Source organism: Melospiza melodia, chromosome 18 (genome assembly GCF_035770615.1).
Source record: "Melospiza melodia melodia isolate bMelMel2 chromosome 18, bMelMel2.pri, whole genome shotgun sequence".
Classification (NCBI taxonomy): Eukaryota; Metazoa; Chordata; class Aves; order Passeriformes; family Passerellidae; genus Melospiza; species Melospiza melodia.
Genome location: NC_086211.1, coordinates 8,838,636 through 8,857,892, shown reverse-complemented (window position 1 = coordinate 8,857,892; position 19,257 = coordinate 8,838,636). Strand labels below are relative to the sequence as shown.

The window sequence follows — 19,257 nt, the reverse complement described above, 5'->3', positions numbered from 1 at the left end:
GATTTGCTCTCCCTGTAGTCACACTGCTTAAAGTTCACTTGCTGTTCAATCAAAGGCATCAAGTAAGCTCTCTGCACTGGATTTAGAGTGATTTAGCATCCTGCTTTGCTGGGCATGGCTCCCTACTGCCTCGGTGTGACCACAGAGCTGCTGCTGTCTGAAAGTGCTTGAGCTGCAAGGGCTTGTGGTAGGTCCTGGTAGCTCCCAAGAGTATGTTGTGGTCTTGCTGGAGTGCTCCAAAAATAAAAAGTAACTGCATGCTGATCCCTTAGTGCAGAATAGCTTGGCTTGGATCCCTGCATTCAGTGTAGGCTGCTGTTTCTAATGGTTTCAGCCTGCTCTAGAGGCTTGGCTGGAAATATTTCTGCATGTAACAGACATCAAAGGCTGGGTTCATTGCCCACAGACAGACAGGTAGGGCCCCCACTGCTTCCCAGCTCCTGCACCTGAGTGCTGTGAGTCTCTGCAGGTCCTGTGCCTGTCAGCCCTTGGATGCATCCCAGGGACCTCAGCACTGTGTGTCCCTGAGGGAATCAAACCTGTTCCCTGTGGTTTTGCCATTTTACTTCCAGCTCAGACTTCTTTGTATTTCTTCAAAAGCATTACTTTGAAGAAAATCAGGGTTTTGTTCTAAAGATTACAGATGAAGTTTTGTAAGAGGTATTTCAGTTTTAGAGAAGCTCTGCTGCATTCCCCCTTCCCTTCAAGTGACACCTGTACACAAGAATAGTGAAGTCATTTTTATAGCCTTTTATTAGTGTGTAAGCACATCCATGGTGCATATAAAACTGTAACAGTTGACTTAATTTGAACAAATGATATTTTTCAGTAAGTGATTAAAAAGGCACTTCCACCTTGTGAATTGTGCATCAGGGGTGTAGTAACCAGGAGAAAACCCTATATTAATTGAATACTCAAAACAAAATGGAAGTTTAAGAAAAGATTAACTGACCAATGCCTTTTTTTCCCCTGCAACAATCTCACAAATCCTCTGTAGACTGTTAAAAATCCCCACCTTTTCAAATATGCTTCATGGTACGAAGTGTTTTGGAGTACTTTTAGTGTCAATCTATACATTGGAGACAAGGCAGTTGTGCTTTTATCTGTCAGAGGAGTGGGTGTATGTGACCTTGACACTAAGAGTAGACTTATACAGTGCTAAATATCATCCTCCCTCCCCCCCCTTGCTGCAGTGCAATTTTTGAAGCGTGTTTATTCACTGGCTTTTGTTCCATTGAAATCTGCATCTCTTGCATCCATTTCGTTATCGATTCCATCTGTTGCATTCTCAATTACTCTTCTGCCTCCAGATCTACGGGGTGGGGCAAAAGATGTTGGCTCATTTCCCCTCCTGCAGTAAGAGGGGAGAAAAATAGAAAAAGAAAATCAGGTGCTAGGTCATTTGGAATCCTCACAAATAAGTAGAATTTTGTAACAGGACCTGTGGGGCTGATGGTTCTAAATGCAGAAAAGCCAAGAGCTGTGGGCCTCTAATTCCAGTTTCTGTCCTGTAACTTGTAATTTGTGAACAGGTTGAGACTTCAATTGCTTGGAAATTAGATTGGTTTCTTGTTCTTGTGCTTGTGTCTTTTTCCTCCTCTAAACATCAGCCCCAAATCACCCCCACTCTTCCCCTCATTTCATTGTTTTTCCCTAAGGGAACTGCAACTGAAGGTACTTGAAAGGAGTGAAGAAGGGAGTGCTCACACACCACAGCAGAGGAGTGTCCCTCCTGTCCCTCTGGAGGAGCAAGCAGACAGAGCAATTTGTACAGAATTTCTGGCCCCAGTTCCTGCAGGGCCTGGGGCAGTGCTCTGGATGGCAGCAGACATTTCTGAGCCCACAGTGCACAGGCTGCACTGGTCAGAGCACCACAGGGGCTGTGACAGGAGTGACACCCAGGCTCTCAGTCACTCCAGTCTTTCCCAGCAGAGAGAGGAAGCTGTCATTGCTTTGGAACTGTTGTAACCCAGGGACTGATGCTTAGCAGTGCAAGTGTCCTACAGGAAATGCTTTTCCCACTTTATTCCCTTTTCCTCTCCCGTCTCCCTCCCATCCCCATATATTTCACAGGCACATCCCAAGGCAGGGACACTTTGGTCCTCAAGGTTAATTTTTGGGGAGGTGTGAGCAAGTGAGACAGACAATGGGTTTGTCCCATGGCCTCCATTGCTAATGTGCTGTAAAGCATTTCAGTTTTGTGACATGGCCTCTCACTTGCCCCTCATTAAGCAAACCTTTGTAAAGGCTTGAGACCACAGATATAAGCAATAAAATCAATTCATGATTACTGGATATTGTGCCAAAAATACTAATTTGGTGTTAAATAGATCCGAGACTGCACTTTTGGGTACAGCAATCATGCCTAAATATTTAAAGGCTTGTCTTGTCCTTGCAGAAGACTAAGCCAGTGCCCTTTCTGAAGCAGCTATTCAAGTCCAAAGTTCCCAATGAGGGAAGAGGGTAGGAACATTGGCTGGACTAACTTAGTTCAGAGGCATGAATCTGCATTTCCAAGATGGAAATGTGACATGTAGTCTTGTTTTCCATAATTCTGCCATAAAACTTACTGCAGTGTGAGCAGGCAGTTAGCTAGCTAATAAAGCTTCGTGTAAGACCTGCTGGTGATTAACCATGGTTGTGTTCTGGTGCTGATGGCATGTGTTGAGCACAGGGGTGTATCATTTCTGTCCTGGTGTGTGCTTGGCACAGTCTAACAGCACGGTCTCTTATTTTACAGCACCAGAGATTTGTCATTATTTAGCAAATAGGTTCTAATTAGGTTAATAAATTTTTTAATTCTTGTTAATAAAGGAAGAGGTCTCCACCCCCTTGGACTTGTGTTGTCTGTGGACTTGGTTACCCACAAGTCATTTGTGCTTCAGTAATTCACTGAAGTGCTGTGAGAGAACATGGGACTGGAGGGAATGACAGCAAGAGTCTCACCAAATTGTGCACTACAGTTATGGCTACAAAGTGAACTTGTTATCATATACTAACTACTTATTAAACTGTTGCAGTATGCATAAACTTACCAGTTCTTTAAACTGGTATTGGCCCTGTGGATAAACCATTTTGTTTACATCTGTTCCTCTTCAAGAAGTTTATGTGTTTGATAACATTCAGGTGGTCATTGGTATTAGTACCTTTAGAACAGTGTGTGTATCTGGGATGAGCCTTCAGCACCAGTGTTTGCTCAGCACCTTTGTATTTAGTCTGCCTTTGAACTGGTGCTGCTGGAGTGGTGCTTGAGTAACAGTCTGACTGAAAATATTAGGCTGACTAAAAGGCACATGCAAGGACAAGACATCATCTTTAAATATTTGTGTATTCATAGCAAAATCCAGCATATGTAAAATAGAAAGTATACAAATATTACAAGGCAATAGCTCTTTATTTTTTGCAGTGCAGGTATTATTCCTGTGTCCAAAGAATGTGCTAATAAGTATAACATAATGCTGTGCTAGGTTACAGTGTCAGCTTTAATGTCTGTGTCCGTGCTCTGTGTTTTAATACAGTAAACAAGCAATTCAATGTCTGTAAAAAAGCTCTAAAGGCCTCAGTAATAACTCTCTGTAAGCAATACAGGCACAGAGTGCTATGTAATGAAAGGCAAGGCTTTCTCTTTTGTCTGTGATTGTGTGGTGTGTGATAAATCACATGCAAGTACGGTCTTCTCAAATCTCAGGTGCATTAGATGGACTCTTACCTTAGGTCAGCATTACAGTAGGCACAAGAAATACTGTGAAACTCTAATGACATGCTGTGACACTCCATATTCATTAGTCCTTTTAATCAATTTTACTAATCAATGGTGTATTTTATTTGAAAAAAACTTACTTTTCATGGCAGTGCACAAAGATGATGTGCAAAAAAACCATTCATGCAAAAAAAATCAGAGTACTTGCTTAGGTACTCTGATGGTAGAGCTTGTGAGAATGCAACGTTGGTAAGTCTATGTCAGTACATAACCTACTTGTAAGAAAGATGTATCACTGATGAACAGCTGATGGTAGCTAAATTATTGTAATATTTGTCTTTTTTGATAAAACAGATTAATGCCAAGATATCCAAGCCTTCACAGTTTGCAGAAACCTCACATAATTTTAACCAGGGCCAAAGAAAATGGAAATTTGTGCAATACAAGCTAGCTGCAAAGTTGAAGGCATGGTACCTGCTTAGTCATGCGAAGGTTCCTGTGTCCCTCTGAAACAGAGATAAAGAGTCCTGGGCAGTTAAACTAGGCACATGGTCATGATCAGAGGTAGGTAATTACTTTTAAATAATTAAACAAAGTACATTACAGCCAATTACATTACATTTAGATAAAACAATAATGAGCTATATAGTGTTCTATGTAAAAGGGGTGGACACAGCCACTGCTTCATAAAGCAGCCAGGAGCATGTAACTACCCAAGGTGGTGCTAGTGGAAAAGGCTGCTACATCCATAACCCTTCACTTGGAAGGGAATCCACATCCAGGAACACTGAAGCACGTTACTGGTAAGTAGTCTGGCAAACTACTTTGAGAACACAGGTAGACAGGTTCTTGTGTTTCATCTGATGTACTGTTGGTCTTAGGTAGAAGGCAAAATTTTATCGTGTAGTGATGCAGATAGAGCAATTTCTTTATAACTCAAGTCAGCCTCTATTTCAGTGAGCTCATGTTTTCAAACTCAGTGAGTACAGAACTCAGGGATGTAGCTGACTGATCACAGCTTTATCTTTTTGCCATGTAATTTTAACAAGAAAATGCAAAGGGACGTATTAATCTTTTCCTTGGTCTGATGACACTGAACCCCATAGTGGTGAAGTCCAAAGAGACTTTGGAATAAGAATAATTTAATGTGCTTTGCTTTTTACTGCCTGTGATGTCCAAGACTGTTCACAGTCATAATGTGTGAGTTGTGCATGTGTGAAAGTGTGAAAAGCACAAGCATTTCTACACTTTTGTGACTGCTTCTGTACAAATAGATACAGCCATTATATAAGGGGTGTTTTCAAAAGCAACCAAGCCTAATTCTTTTCCAATTGAAGCCAAAAGGATTTTGATTAGAGCAGAGTAAGGCCTGTGCCATGTTATCACAGTTCATCTCAGCTGAAATCCTGATGCTGCTGCAGTCTATGGAATGCACTCCACTCCTGACTTGGGCCTTTTGTTCTGAGTGCCAAGCTAGCACAAGGAGTGAGTAACTTCGCAGCATTAACAGTGCCTGTTCCTCACCTCACAGATTTTTTCCCACTTTTGTAGTTCAGCTCTAAATGTCAAGGCTCTCAGTGAGTGGGAAAGGCTATCCCAAACAAGGGTACTCTACCTGAGCTTGCTCTTTAGTGCTGCAACCTCCCTGCCCAGGGCTTCGTTGCTCTCATTGGCTTCGTCCAGCTCCCTCTGCAGCTTCCTGCGGTTGGCGTTGATGCGCTGGGACTCCTCCTCAGCCTCCTCCAGCTGCCTTTTCAGCTGCTTGAGCCGTACGTTGCCCTTCTCGGCCTAAAGGGAGATTTCAGAGTAATGCTTTAATTTGTAATACTTTATATTCCTTGTTTTAATTTCATGCTTCCTTTGGGAGTTGTACTGAAGCATGACCCAAATCAAAGATGGAAGCTTATAGCCTGAAAATAACTTGGCTTTGTGGGAGTTCATTTTGCTGATAGCTACTGTATTCAGACACAACCTCATTGTTTCTTTCTCTGCATAGTCCTGCCTCTGATTTTCTGGCTTGCAGATGGATTTACATTAGAGAAAGCTAAAATTTTAATGTAAAATATGTTCAGCCTCTCTATTCATGCTGCACCAAGGGTGTTGTGCACAGTCCTGTATATTGCTGTGCAGTCAGACCATTGTATCTGGCTGATTACAAGGACTGTGCTTTGGCACTCGATGTAGCATGGAAGATTTATATTGTCCCATCTTTTAGTAATGGACTGTATGGCTCTCCCAGCATAGAATCCAAGCACACAGTCTGCTTTCCAGAAGGGCATTTGCCTGAGGCACAACATGGAATCTTCCTTTCTTAGGGCAAAACCTAAAACCTCCTGTGCCCTTGTGACATGGTCTGTACCTGATCTTTGTACTGCTCTGCTTGCTTCCTCTCGTCCTCCACCTGCAGCAGTGCATCCTTCAGCTTCTTGTCCTTCTGGCGCATCGTCTTGGCCACTGTCTGCTTGTCTCTGCAATGATAGGGCAGTGTTTGGTGATGTGGAAGCTCTGTACTCTCCACCTGCCTTGGGCTTGTGGTTCATGAAATCAGCACCAAGGGCCCCTGTGTTAAAGGTCCTACTGAATTTAACAGGTGAATTTGAATTCTAAGGAAAATTTTAAGGCATATTCTTCTGAGCAAAACAAAACCAAATATATGTCTCTGCTGTATGCTAGAGGTGCTCCAGGAGATGTGTTCTGAAACACAGGGTGATTTCCTGAAGGAATAATCCAACAAGTGGCACAATTTGTTATGGCAATTAATCTACCAGAGTCATAGGGCAGTTACTCTAAAATGTAGGGGAGCAGATCCTTGCCTATGGTACCAGAAGAACTTTTCAGCAATAAAACGGATCTTAATCAGAAACTGTAGCAACTCCAGTTACTTGCCATATGTCTCAGAAATGTTAAGTGAGAGACTTTACCAAGTTTAGTGGCACTGAGAACCTGCTGACACAAATCCTGCTTGCCTTTATTTATTTTCTGTCTCATTAACTGGAACAATAAATGGACAGCGGTGCCCTCTGGAGACCAGTACCTGGCTTCCTGTTCCAATTGCTCTTCGAGAGAAGAAATTTTGGCCTCCAGAGCAGCAATTGTGGCTTTGAATTTGTTCTTCACAGCTCCCTCCATCTCCTGCAGCTTGCTCTTTAGCTCTTTGTTCTGCCTCTCCAGTTGCTGCCGAGCGTTTTCGTTCTTCTGTGCAGTTGAGCGCTCTGTTGCCAGCTCATTGTTCAGCTGCTCTGCCTGCAAGGAGGAAAAGGATGCTCTCACAAGTGCTGCATGCTTTCAGACAAATGACAGGTGGCAATTTGGGAAGGCAGTGCTTCAGATACTGAGAACCACAAGCAGCTTTTGCTGGAATATGAACAGAACCGTGTGCTGGAATGAGCTGTACCTGCTGTACTGCTTTCCTCATGCGGTCATTCATTGCCTCTATGTTGCCTTGCTCCTCTTCCAGCTCTTCCTCCAGCTGAGCAATTCTTGCCTCCAGGCGCCGTTTCTCATCCTGAAGGCTTGTCCTGGAAATGTAAATTTGAAAAGTGAGTAGTTCTGGCTCTGACCATATGTTATGATTGTATTATGAACTGCCAATAATTCAGAAAAGAACTAGATATTTCAATGGAAGTAGTCGTATGTGTGCCTGTTGTCTTGTCAAGGGCAGATGGCTGTTGGGAACAGAGCAAAACTTCTCTTGGCAGCATTAATAGCACATTCAGAGCCTAGTGTGTAATTTGGTGTGTTCCTACCTTCCAGAGGCAGCGCTTGCAAGTTCCTCTGCCATCTCATCTTTCTCCTGGTCTGCTTGTTTGCGAGCTCTTTCTGCAGCAGCCAGGTCCTAGAGAAATGGAAAAAGCAGCATAGTAAGGAAATGAGTAAATGTTCAAGTAGTTATAGCATGATTCAGAGGACTGTAAATTTTCTAAAGCTGGTATGAGATGGATTGTCTTGTTAACAGAATAAATTCTTGTCATGTCATAAATCCTAGGGAAGTACCATGAAATGCACTTTATCCAGCCTGTCAGCGGGTTTCTGTTTTATTTGTTTTAGTCACAAGATGGCCATTTAATACAGGTAGGAATAATAGAACTAAGCCCTCAAGAATTTACTGCTATTGAAAACAATTTGTGTTGGATCATACAGTTCATTTCCCTTTAAGGCTGGGGATCTGTACCTTCTTCCAAGGTGATTTTTTTCAGCTCAGTCTGGCTGTGCTCAGATGTAGATCCAACAGCTTTAGTGGAGTGTGTGGAACACATGGAACTTGTTACAAGTTCGGTCCCTAAGACCTGTTAGATTGCTTCACTGCCAGTTCTGTTTTGCTACTGAAGGCCATGTGTAATCTCCTTAATTCTGCTGTAGGTTTCCCACTTTACCTCCTGAAGCTGCAGGAGTTCTGCTTCCAGACTCTTTGCTTTCTTCTCATTTTCTCTGGCTGTAGAAAATATTTCTTCTCTGGCAGCCCGTGCATCATCCAGCTCTCGTTGGTAGTCCTTCATCTGAGCCTTGTTGAAAAGAATAACAAATTTGTTACAATTTCAGTTGAAAGAAATGTGGATGGAACAGAACACATACACAGTTACATTGTCATAATGCTGCTGAAGTTATTTTTTTGTAGAGATCTGTTAGCACATGTTGGAGAGATCTGAAATGCTTTTCCAAGGAGGGCAATGCTGCCACTTGAACACTGCATCTTTTGTAATGCCTATGGTCCTCTGAATATTTGAGTACATGTAGAGTCTTAATGTTTCTGATTAAGAAAATTTTTGTTGTTTAGTTGTTAGCATGTGACAGAACAGTTGATATGGAGGTTTAAAATATAAACAGGAACATGATAATTCAGAGACAACCTGATTTCCAAACAGTCTTTTATGCTCAAGAGTCAAGTGTTAGAGCCCAGATTGAAGCCTTGTAATAGATTTTATCTTACAGTCCTTTCTTTTCACGTGAATCTTTGTTTTCCTCCATATGGGTAAGTCAGAAGCATGAAATTCAAGATTTTAATCATTTGTCCTGTGAATTTTTCCACTGTCATTCAAACTGAGCATTCAAATACTGACATTTGAATGTGGCAGTCTAGTTAAAATTCCCCTTCTGACCAATCATCTGTAATGGGCATCAAGCTCACAGATGTCACCTAACTTCTGTATTGTGGCTGTATAAGACACAGCAGTGGCAAAAACTGTCTTTTTGGGGTTACTTACCTGTAATTTGCGAAGCTGTTTGATGGCTTCTTCCCGACCTTTGTTGGCAGAGTCAGCCTGGCTCTCCAGGTCTTTAACATCCATCTCCAGCTTCTTCTTGGCAGCAGCTGCCAGGGCACGTTGCTTCCGCTCATCTTCCAGTTCAGTTTCATATTCATGGAGCTGATCATTAAGGAAAACAAGTTCAGTTTAGCAAAGTCCTTGGGGACTCTTAAACACTCTAAATAGTGGGTACAGACCCCATATCTCTGTTAACTGTGACTTCCCTGGCAGTTAAAACAGATTTCCATTTTGTCCCAAAATTAAAAGTTTTTGAAAGGACTCAGCAGTTTGGGCCCTGTATTCATGGAAATGTGTGTATTATAAGATGATGACTACAGCAGTTGTCCTTGCTGTCACAACACTTCTGTACGAATAAGTTTTATCCAATAAGTTTTATCTCCAATGCTTTTGTATGCATCCAGTGTACCTTGGGGAAGGCAGATCTATTAGAAGTTGTCTTTATTCACTTGCACTGAGAATACAGACAATGTAGTTCTGACTGCCAGAAATAGTGATTCATGTGTTTTATACTATATTGATTGTAGAGTTAAATAGCTACATTTGTTGGTAACTGTGCATCTGCTATTGAAAAAGGAACCCTCCTTGCCTTCTTTAGTACAATAACCCTTTTTTCCTTCTTTTTTTTTTTTTTTTTTAATCACCATATGTTCAAGGCAACATAATGTTTTCATTATAGTTAGTGAAGTACTTTAATAATGGCACTAGGCTGGGGCCTTTCAACTGGCTTGGTTATATATTTAAGACAGTAGTTGGGAATGGTACCTGTCTGAGGAGTTGTCTTTTCTTCTCCTCATTCTGTTCATCTCTGGCTTGTAAATCTCTTTCAAACTGGCCTTTCAGAGCCTGCATGTTAACTTCCAACCTGAGCTTGGCATCCTCTGCAGCCTGTAGCTCATCCTCTAGCTCTTCTAATTGTGTCTTCATCTCTTCTACTTGCTGTTCCAGGGTCCGTTTAGATTTCTCCAATTCATGGACCTTTCAAGCAATGAGAAATTAATAGATTTGTTATGACAAATAAGAATAATTCTAGTTATACGCAGTACATCTGCAGTGTAGGCCACATTTGAAACTGTCAGGTGTGGACAATGAACCATCTAATTTACACTGAAAATGCTAAATTAGTTTCATTTTGTACTTGCAAAACTATCTTAAAATAATAAGGTTCTCTTTATCCCAGTCTTTCATTTTTCATCTAGTCAAATATCATAATTTAATTTATTTAGTATTAGAAGTAATATATATTTGTAATAAAAGAAGTGATTGACAATGCAGAAGTGGAAATTTGCTGCAGTTATGTAAGTAAATATAAGCCAGGTGGCAAAGTCAAATATAACTAATAAAATAAGATTTGCAGAGTTTACCATTTCAAAGAAGTGTAATAAACTAATACATTATTTAGAAATCAGTTAGATTCGTCTTCATGCTTGAAGTTATGTTAAAAATAAACATAGCCTACAGTTACTTTGCCAAGTCCCTTGAAAGTTTGGACACAAATGGAAAAACCTTTGAATTTTTTATGAAATATCTGATCTTGCTGAATGGATTTGTGTACTGCAGAGAATTTCCCACACGGGAAACAATTATATTTTCTTTTAGCTGCTATTTTAAGTTATTGTTGTGGAGATTGTTCTAAGGCCAAAACTTACATTCTTGCCAACATCATCTTTGGAGCTAACGAGATCTTCCATTTCAGCTTTCAACATTTTGTTTGTTCTCTCCAGTTCTTCTTTGGCTTCCAAAGCCTCTTCAAGTGCTCGAGCCAAGGACAGAGCCTTTGTTTCCTTTTCTCTAGCTTCAGCTTCTGCTCTGTCCCTTTCATCTGCATATTTTGAGGAGATGTTCTTCTCTTCAGCTAGCATCTGTGAAAAGGTAGTGTGAATACAGGAGGTCATTAATAACAGGCTTTTCTATTGCAGCTGTTTTGTCAGTTGTTAATGACAGAGAAAAATCTCTGCTTTTGATAAAGGCACATAAATACAAAATTAAACATTTCTTGTATAATTAAATTTTAGTTAATTTTTTTGTCCCCTTGTCCCAGTAGACTTTCTATGAGTTCCAGACAGGTGATAAAACAGCAAGGGAGAATCTGAAGTCCATACCTGATCAAACTTCTTCTGTTTCTTCTCCAGGTTAGAGACCAGCTGACGCTGGTTGTCCAAGTCCACCACCAGGTCATCCAGCTCCTGCTGGAGTCTGTTCTTGGTTTTTTCCAGTTTGTCATAAGAAGCAGCCTTTTCCTCAAACTGTTGTGTGAGACTTTCAATTTCTTTCTGAAGTTTCTTTTTGCCTTCTTCCATGAACTCTACTGTGGTGGTAAATTCCTGTATCTTCTTCTTAGAGTCAGAGAGCTGAAATTTGAATTCAGAGGACAAATCTTTGTAGCTGTGACAACAAAACTTGGCAGACAGACAAAAGCTTGGCCAGGAGACACCTAAGACCTGGAGCTTTCCTAGTCTGACCTGTGTGAAGTTGGTGGCAGTTACCCATCACCAGCCTCCATAAAATGAGGCAGAGCACAGACCTAGGATGCACATAGAGGCCTTGTGTGCAAGACTATGTGTGGAGCTACCTTGCATTTGTACCTGTCCTAGGGATGACATTTTAAAGGACAGGGGGACTGCTGCCTGCATTTTGGAGCACCACTGGTGCCATCTGGGCTAACAGCACAAATTCCCTGAAGGTCCGTGTGCTGTGCCAGGATAATACTACAGATCCTCTGCAACTGCCAACACAGCTCTCAGTGATGGAGCTAATGATTTCATTATGGCACTGATACCTGTATTGTCAGTGTTGAAATATGTCTCTCCACATTTTGTTTTGCTTCTGTTTCTTCATCCAACTGCTCCTGCAAGCTGTTCTTTTCATCCTCCAGCTGGCGGAGCTTGGTGGACACATTGAGCTTCTGCCGTGTTTCTTCCTGAAGCAGCTCCTGCAGTCACCACAGCAATTGGCAAGACAGTCATTAGTTTAGGTCTTTTTATTGTGCACTTTATGAATCTTGTAGGTGAGCTGATCTTGGATGCAAATTTACCTGTGTATCTTGTAGCTGAGATCCTAAGGCTGCAACATCTTTGGTCAACTTGATATTTTTGCTTTCTGCTTCATTGAGCAAACTGGTGACATTTTCAACCTCCACCTGTGAGATGCCACAGAGAATAAACTCAGTTATTTTGCAAAGCTTCAAAATCTTCCTTAAGCTTTAGTTTCCTTGGGTTTGTCTGAAATCTTATCTAATGCCATTTTTTGCCTATTTACCATAGTATTTATTATTCTATATCTAGTCATATTCATAAAGCAATAGTAGTATGTTCCTTTCAATGAATTGCAAAGGAGAATGGGGATTTTTGGTGGATTTTCTTCCTCTTCCCAAGTTTGACAGAAGTTGGTGCATTTGATTATACTTTCTTATTTATCCACCAGCTTAAAATAATAAAGCAAAGCTTACTGCAGCTATGAACAAGATGTAACAATAAGCTTGATTAGTATATCTGGACATTGAACATCTACCAGAGAACCATTTAAAATGATCTTCAGTTATTTCTTAAACTGTAGCTAAGTGAGCATTCTCCTTTCATTGTCATCTTTAATGAGCACATGTGTTGAATAGCTATCTAATACATTTCCAAAAGCCACACACCTGTCAATCTTCCCCACCAGCCAGAAATGAACAAACAGAAAGAAACTGTCAGATCTGCATCATGGTCAGTGAATCAGTGATGGCATTACAGACTGCAGCACGTACAGAGGGGTGGTGAGACTAAAAGCTCCCAGTTTCATGAGATGGAGTAGTTTTTAGCATGTAGTAGTTTTTAGTTTTAATCAACACAATTAGTTGATTAATTGTGTGGTAATTGAGGTAGGAGTTTAAGGTGACAAAAAATGAGCATTTTGGCTGCAGGGCTATAATTCCTCTAGATAAACTGGGCTTCTCAGTCCCACGATGTCACAGCAAAGCATCAAACTCCTTCCTACCTGTAATTTATGGACTTTTTCATTGAGTTCTGTCCGAACACGCTCTCCCTCAGTGTATTTGGACTGTAAATCCTGCAGCTGTACTTCCAGCTTCTTCTTCTTGTGCTCCACATCTTGTTTGGCCTGATTCAGGCTCCTGACTTCATTAGCCAGATCAGCATTGTCTTTCTCCAGTGACTGTTTGGCCTTATCCAAGTTTGCTTTAGCCTACAAGCATGTGAAGAAGTGAATAAATAAAGATGCTTTATAAGAGGAAATTGTGTTATCTAGGAGGTGGTTTTCAATGAGATGGATTTCTGTTTACCCGTTTAAATTGTTCCAGCTGGTCTGTGAGCTCTTCCACAGCCTGAGTGTGTTTTTGCCTCATCTCCTGGACCTGGGCTTCATGGGTTCGAGTCTCCTCCTCCAGGGCTCTCTTCAGCACTGTGACCTCCTGCTCACGCTTTGCTCTGGAAGGTGACACACATCAGTGGAGCAGCAGCAGCAAAGAGCGTTCCAGCCCTACTGCAATGCCTGTGAACTGAGCTTGGGGACATCCCTTTTTGTCCTTTGTGCTACATATCCATACCTGAGCTCCTGCTGGGCGGCTGTGGTATCCAAAGTGTCCTCAAGCTCTGTCTTAAGAGCCTCCAGCTCTTCACCGAGGTCTCTCTTTTGCTTTTCTGCTTTGTTTCTTGCAGCTTTTTCAGACTCCAAGTCTTCCTGGAGATCAGAAATTACAGATTCCAATTCACGGATCTTCTTCAGGGCATTGTTCTTGTGAGTAGTTTCATCTTCAAGCCTTTTTAAAAAAAGAACATTTCATTTTAGAAATTTAAAAAAGTAATAACAAACTATTTCACTTTGAGGAAGTCAGTATACACTGAAGATTTATAAGTTCTGTGCAAGAAAGTGCCAAAGAAAGGGAGACTGATGCAAAAAAATCAGACAGCTGTACTTTAGCCGTATGCAGTGTCTGGAGATGGTAATCAGTTGATTCAGCTGATTTTGATGGAGTGTTTTCCCTCTTAAATTTATTTTAAAAATCCACAGAGATTCTGGAGTGGTTCAAGATCAGGCTCTTAATTAATTTTTGCCTATTGCCTATGAATTAGATTGTTACATTTCATCATACTTGACAGCACTGCCCTTGCCTATGGGAAGAGCAGTTTTCATTGATACCTGGAGGTAATTCAATAAAATAGATTATTTGCCTATGGAACAAGCAATAGCATAATTATTTTTCACAAAAGCACATTTGGAAAATGGGGAAGCACAGGGAGGGGATGAACTGAGAGATGAGATTGATGGCTGCCCCTTCTCTGGGGAGGGGCAAGATAAGTTCCAGCCTGGGCTTTCCACCGTGTGCAGACCCAGGAGTGAGTACCTGGCCAGAGCAGCCTGCAGCTCCTCCTCCTTCTTGGCCAGTTGTGCCTTCAGGTCAGCAATTTGTGCCTGGAGCTCTGCAATCTGCTCATGCAGATCATTTGCCTCCCCTTCCAGCTTCCTCTTTGCTTTGTCCAGTTCTTGTCTGCTCTTCTCTTCCTTCTTCAGCCGCACTGGAAAAGGAGGGATTTTGGTCACCAGACTGTGGTAGTGCCGGGAGTCCTTAACCTGGTCTCAAACCCAGGCAACAAATGGTTCTGGTCTCCAGTGTGGCCATGCATTTAACTACAGGTCACTGTGTTTTTGGAGCAACATGTAATGCCTTATTTCTAGCCATCCTGACGAATAATTTCTTTATCTTTCTCCAACATAAGCATTTTTTCCCCTCATTTTCTGTCTACTCTTTTATATATAAGGAATAAAAGATTTCTGTTGTTTGGCAGTGTGGAGATTTGGTGATTATCACCAAACTGGGTTCAGCATAAAAAATTTGGAAATACCCCACACAATTTTAAAAATGTCTCCAGATTGTTGAGGTTTTTTTGTTCTGTGCCAAGGAAAAAGAAGAAATTCTACAAACCCCAATAGACTATTGTTCATATTACCTTCAAGTTCAGAAATCATGGATTCATGTTTGTTCTTGAGCTTTGTAAGATTTTTGGCTTTTTCTTCTTCTTCTGCAAGATTTGTTGTTAGATCACTTATTCTTTCCTCAAGTTGTTTTCTTTCCTTAAGAAAAATAGAATATTTCTGTTAGCAAAAGTGTCTGTCATTGGTGATTATAAATCAACTCTTTGCCAACCAAAAATGTTGAAGAAAGTGTCCTTTTATGCTGTACTTCTTGAGATTGAAGTGATACATTTCAATTTTTCAGTTACAGACGAGCTATGGAGGGGTGTCTATGACTTTTATGTTCTCTAAGCTTCTGTTCTTAGAATCTTGGGCTCTCTCTGATGGCTGCTAAGTACAGGGCCAGCTTACAGGAGCAATCCCTTTTAAAAAGTACTGGAAGACATTCTTATTTTCCAGTTTTAATCATGAAGTTTTATTGAAATTAGTTGAAAGCCAAGAGAATTATTTAGTCTGCTCTTGGATAGAAGATATGTCTTCCACTGATTGTGCATGACTGCTGTAAATATTTTGCTTGAAAATATTGTTGCTACAACAGAGTAGTTTTACACAATTTTGGATTGTTTAAATGGGCACAGAAAAATAGTCAGAAATGCATTTGATACAGGCAGGACTGATGGTCTGGTGTAACTGTTTCTCTCAACTGTAAAGTTGAGAGAAAACCTTTTTCTCCACTAGAAAACCTTCTTTTTCGTGAGATTAGATAGTCAAGAGTGTTCCTAGTCTTCTAGTGGAAAAGAAGGTTTTCTCTCAACTTCCACTATTTTCAGAGTAAGAAAGTGGACCTAGAACCCACCTTGCTTAGCTTGTTATTCTGATCTTCCATTACCAGAATATCATCTTCCATTTTCTTTATCTTGCTATCTGCTGCTACTTTTTCAAGTTGCAGTTTCTGCCTTGCTTCTTCTTCTTGTTCCAGCTGTTCCTCAAGGTCCTTTAGGGGGGGAAAAGAAACCCACAAAACATGAATTCTAGAAATCAAATACTACTTCTACAGTTCTTAAAAAATGCTTAATGCTTATTACTGCATGTTGTAAACTGTGTTGTTTTTATAAAGAACTAGACAATCTGTAATACTTGACAACATAGAAGGAAAGATTTGTTAATGTTTTAGAGAAAATGTTAAGGTTGAGATGAGGAAGAAGAGAGCTCTGGAGGAAAGAGCATCAATTGAATGTGCTTCCTTCAGTAGCACAGACATACATCCTACAGAGGGTTGATGCAGCAAGCACTGTCCTAGGATCTGAGGTTTTTCTGTCTCTGTTGTGTCCCAGTGAGGTCCAAGCTACTGTTTGTATTTGTCACTTATCTCTCCTTACCAGCATTTGTTGTTGCATCTTTTTCTTCTCTGCCTGCAGCTGCTGGCTGCGTTCCTCCTCCTCCTCAATCCTGGCTTCCATCTCATGCAGGACCTCTTCCAGCTCTTGTTTCTTAGCAGCTAAACGGACTCTCATCTCCTCAGCCTCAGCATACAGCTCAGTTTCTGCCTGAAGCTTCTCTGCCAGGAGGTTCTTCTCTTCAACAAGCTGCACAAATAAAATGGAGAGGAAGTTAAGCTTGGAGTGTAAGTTGGTTCTTTTCCTGGACATTGCTGGGGTACAGGCAGGCAGCTCCACCACACATTCTTGTGTGGATGTTGGGCCTTTACTGAAGGAACTGGGAGCTTGTCTGCACCGACCTTTTGCTCTGGACCATTGCTATGAAGACAATCACAAGTGCAAAGGAGAGAGATACCTTTATTATAACAGCTTCTAGACACGGTCAAAGAACAGCTAGTGGCTGTAAATCACCTGTGAGTGTTTCTGTTCCAGCTCCTTCAATTCACTCTCTGCTTTTTGTTGTTTTTCCTTAGTTTTCTGTAACTCTTCATCCTTGGCCTGCATTTCTTCCTCTTGGCGGGTGACTTGCAGCAGTGGTTTCACCTGGAAATGGAAAGGTTTTTTAGAATGTTTCCTGTCAGTATTTGTGTTGCTGAGCATGGACCCAAGGACTGACTGGCACTAATGGTAGTGCTGTGATTGCTCAGGACTGGACAGATACTGTCCAGCCAAGCTTGAGGGGAACATCTTTAAAGCCCCAAGCCTTAGAAGTGTTGCTCTTGGCTGTCTCTATGTTAATTCCTGGGGCCTTGTGAGCACCTCTGCCTCTGATAGAGTCACTTTTGAAATGTGTCCAGGCTTATTTTCATCCCTTGACAATGTACAAAAGTTACATCTGCATGGGAAGGCAATGTGCACACACAGCTGTGTGTTACTGCCTGTTTCTGGTTGCAGAGGAGATTGTTATCAATCCAAGTAGGAAAAGTTTTCTGAATCCAAACTGAAGGCCATTCTTGAGACACCCAAGCCTCTTTAATAGGAAAATAGACTTAATTTGCATGGGTTCCCAGCAGGAAGATGTTTAGTGTCCCAGTTAGGAATTCCAAGCTACTTGGTTCCCCATAGATAGATCACTCTGGATGTTTGGAAAATTCCATTTTACTCGGTATTCTCATTATCCACCCCCGTGAAATTATTTCATGTTGTGGCAATTTAAAAAGTCTCCAAGCATGCAAATGAATTTATACCTTTTTATGAATTTCTGCCTAACTAGGTTGTTTTCTTCTCAAGTTAGAACCAGCTTTAATGTTAATGGTATTATAGAACTATCCAGGGTGTCTCTAACCCCAGATTTTGTGAAACTAATGAGGCTCTTGACACCAGCTGCAATGGGCTTTGGAACAAGGAGTGTGCCTGACAAGATGTATCTTGGTATCATGTGCATTTCTTTTGGAAAACTGAGGAGAAATAGCAGTCACTCACTTTAGTAAACAGTCTCCACCACTGCCAGTTCCTCAGCTTCAGGTAGGCTGCACAATTTCTTTGGATAACCTTCATTGCAGTCAACTGTTGCTGTCTCTTGGCAAAGGCTCTGTGATTAAAAACACAAAGCAAATTGGTTCAGTCTGAGAATAGAAGGTGTTTGCAAGGTACAAAGCAAACTCTGGCATAAGACTCTGCTGATGAGCAGAGATTGGGGATGGTTTGGGGAGTCTGGCACAAATTCTTCTGTTGCTTTAACAGTGCCTGTGCTTTCCTGAGGAAGGGTGATAACTCTGGTCAGCTGTCTGATATTTTATTTTAGTTTTTGGCTGTTTGCATTCCATGGGGAGGCACAGATGTATAGATCTAGTAGTTCTGGGTGTGAACACCTTTCCAGAGTACACAGGCACTCGGATCTTGCACTGATTATCATTCTTGAGACATATTTCTTTGTCTGGCAATTTGAAAGCCTTGATAGTATGCAGATAAAAAAGGCATTATTGTTGATAGTTTTGTGGTGTACTCAGATCATGTTAGATAATCAATGCACCACACTAAAGCTGTGGAAGAAATTATGTTTTATAGATGCCAAGGGTGCTGCTACTTGTAGTGCATATGACTCCAGTAACAGCTTAGAATGCTCCTTTCCTGCTGGTAGATGTTTAAATGAGGGGTCATTGTCAGCTTATTGTACAGAGGGGTGTGAGCAGCCTCACAGTGTAACTGCTTCCCTGTCATTACACTGATCAGCCTTTTCCGAGCTGGAGGTGAAACCTTCATTGGCCACAAGTTCCAATGCAATGTAATAATGAAATGTCTCAGTAGCTTCAGTTTGTTCTATGGAACACTAAAGGCCCCTGCAGATTCTCTGCTGCAGAAAACATTCTATCTGTCAGCACATTTTCTTACTTTCTTGCTAGGTAGCCTCGGGACATAGCCTGGAAGGTGATAATAACATCTGTGATCTTCAGGTCTCTTTCTTCTTCCAGGTGAGCCAGAACACCAGTTCTGAAGAAGATTTTACTCTGTCCAATTCTGTACAAGTTGGGATCAAGCTCTAGTGCTTTTATCTGCAGGAAAACAGGGATATTTTTAAACTCCAGTGCTGAGGTTTAGGGTACTAAAAATCACTTCTCGTTTCTGTTCAGTCTCAACGCTTTTATATAAAAAGCATAGGCCTGATTATAGTAGGATCAAAAATGCTTTCCTCACCATGAGTATGCAAGCCTGCTTCCCATCCATGAATCCTTTAGGAATGGCATTTGCAGCGAGAATTTCATATCTGCCAAAAGATGCTTATGTTAGGGAGGCTGAAACACACTGGGTGGTTTGGTACAGACAGACAGACGGGTGAAGGCAGAGCTGGGGCTGAGGGCTCGTACCGCTGGCGGAACTCCTGGAAGACGATCCTGTTGGGGAATCCCTGGCGGCAGATGCGGATCCCTTCCAGGACACCATTGCAGCGCAGCTGCTCCAGCACTAAATGGGCATCCAGCTTGCCAGACTGAAAAGGGAACAGAAGGTA

The 19,257-nt window shown here is 41.4% G+C and overlaps 1 protein-coding gene across 3 annotated transcripts in view; it reads right to left on the bottom strand.

Moving 5' to 3' along the window:
* Nucleotides 1-735: 735 nt before the first annotated feature.
* The window catches only part of MYH11 (myosin heavy chain 11), a 54,474-nt gene continuing 35,952 nt past the window's right edge, over nt 736-19,257 (bottom strand). Inside the window, exons 18-43 of one of the 3 annotated variants that reach the window (XM_063171950.1) lie at nt 19,115-19,236; nt 18,945-19,014; nt 18,642-18,802; nt 17,733-17,841; nt 16,722-16,853; nt 16,251-16,457; nt 15,728-15,865; nt 14,907-15,030; nt 14,303-14,474; nt 13,505-13,717; nt 13,241-13,385; nt 12,937-13,143; nt 11,996-12,100; nt 11,741-11,893; nt 11,064-11,312; nt 10,611-10,823; nt 9,727-9,939; nt 8,902-9,063; nt 8,074-8,202; nt 7,447-7,535; nt 7,095-7,218; nt 6,735-6,943; nt 6,060-6,168; nt 5,316-5,488; nt 4,175-4,206; nt 1,198-1,351 (exon numbers count right to left, since the gene is read on the bottom strand). In XM_063171950.1, the coding sequence (XP_063028020.1) occupies nt 4,179-4,206; nt 5,316-5,488; nt 6,060-6,168; nt 6,735-6,943; nt 7,095-7,218; nt 7,447-7,535; nt 8,074-8,202; nt 8,902-9,063; nt 9,727-9,939; nt 10,611-10,823; nt 11,064-11,312; nt 11,741-11,893; nt 11,996-12,100; nt 12,937-13,143; nt 13,241-13,385; nt 13,505-13,717; nt 14,303-14,474; nt 14,907-15,030; nt 15,728-15,865; nt 16,251-16,457; nt 16,722-16,853; nt 17,733-17,841; nt 18,642-18,802; nt 18,945-19,014; nt 19,115-19,236 (3,756 nt within the window). In that variant the 3' untranslated portion in view covers nt 1,198-1,351; nt 4,175-4,178. Of the gene's footprint in view, nt 1,352-4,174; nt 4,207-5,315; nt 5,489-6,059; nt 6,169-6,734; nt 6,944-7,094; nt 7,219-7,446; nt 7,536-8,073; nt 8,203-8,901; nt 9,064-9,726; nt 9,940-10,610; nt 10,824-11,063; nt 11,313-11,740; nt 11,894-11,995; nt 12,101-12,936; nt 13,144-13,240; nt 13,386-13,504; nt 13,718-14,302; nt 14,475-14,906; nt 15,031-15,727; nt 15,866-16,250; nt 16,458-16,721; nt 16,854-17,732; nt 17,842-18,641; nt 18,803-18,944; nt 19,015-19,114; nt 19,237-19,257 lie in introns of all 3 variants that reach the window. The other 2 variants (XM_063171951.1, XM_063171949.1) reach the window with 2 other exon arrangements.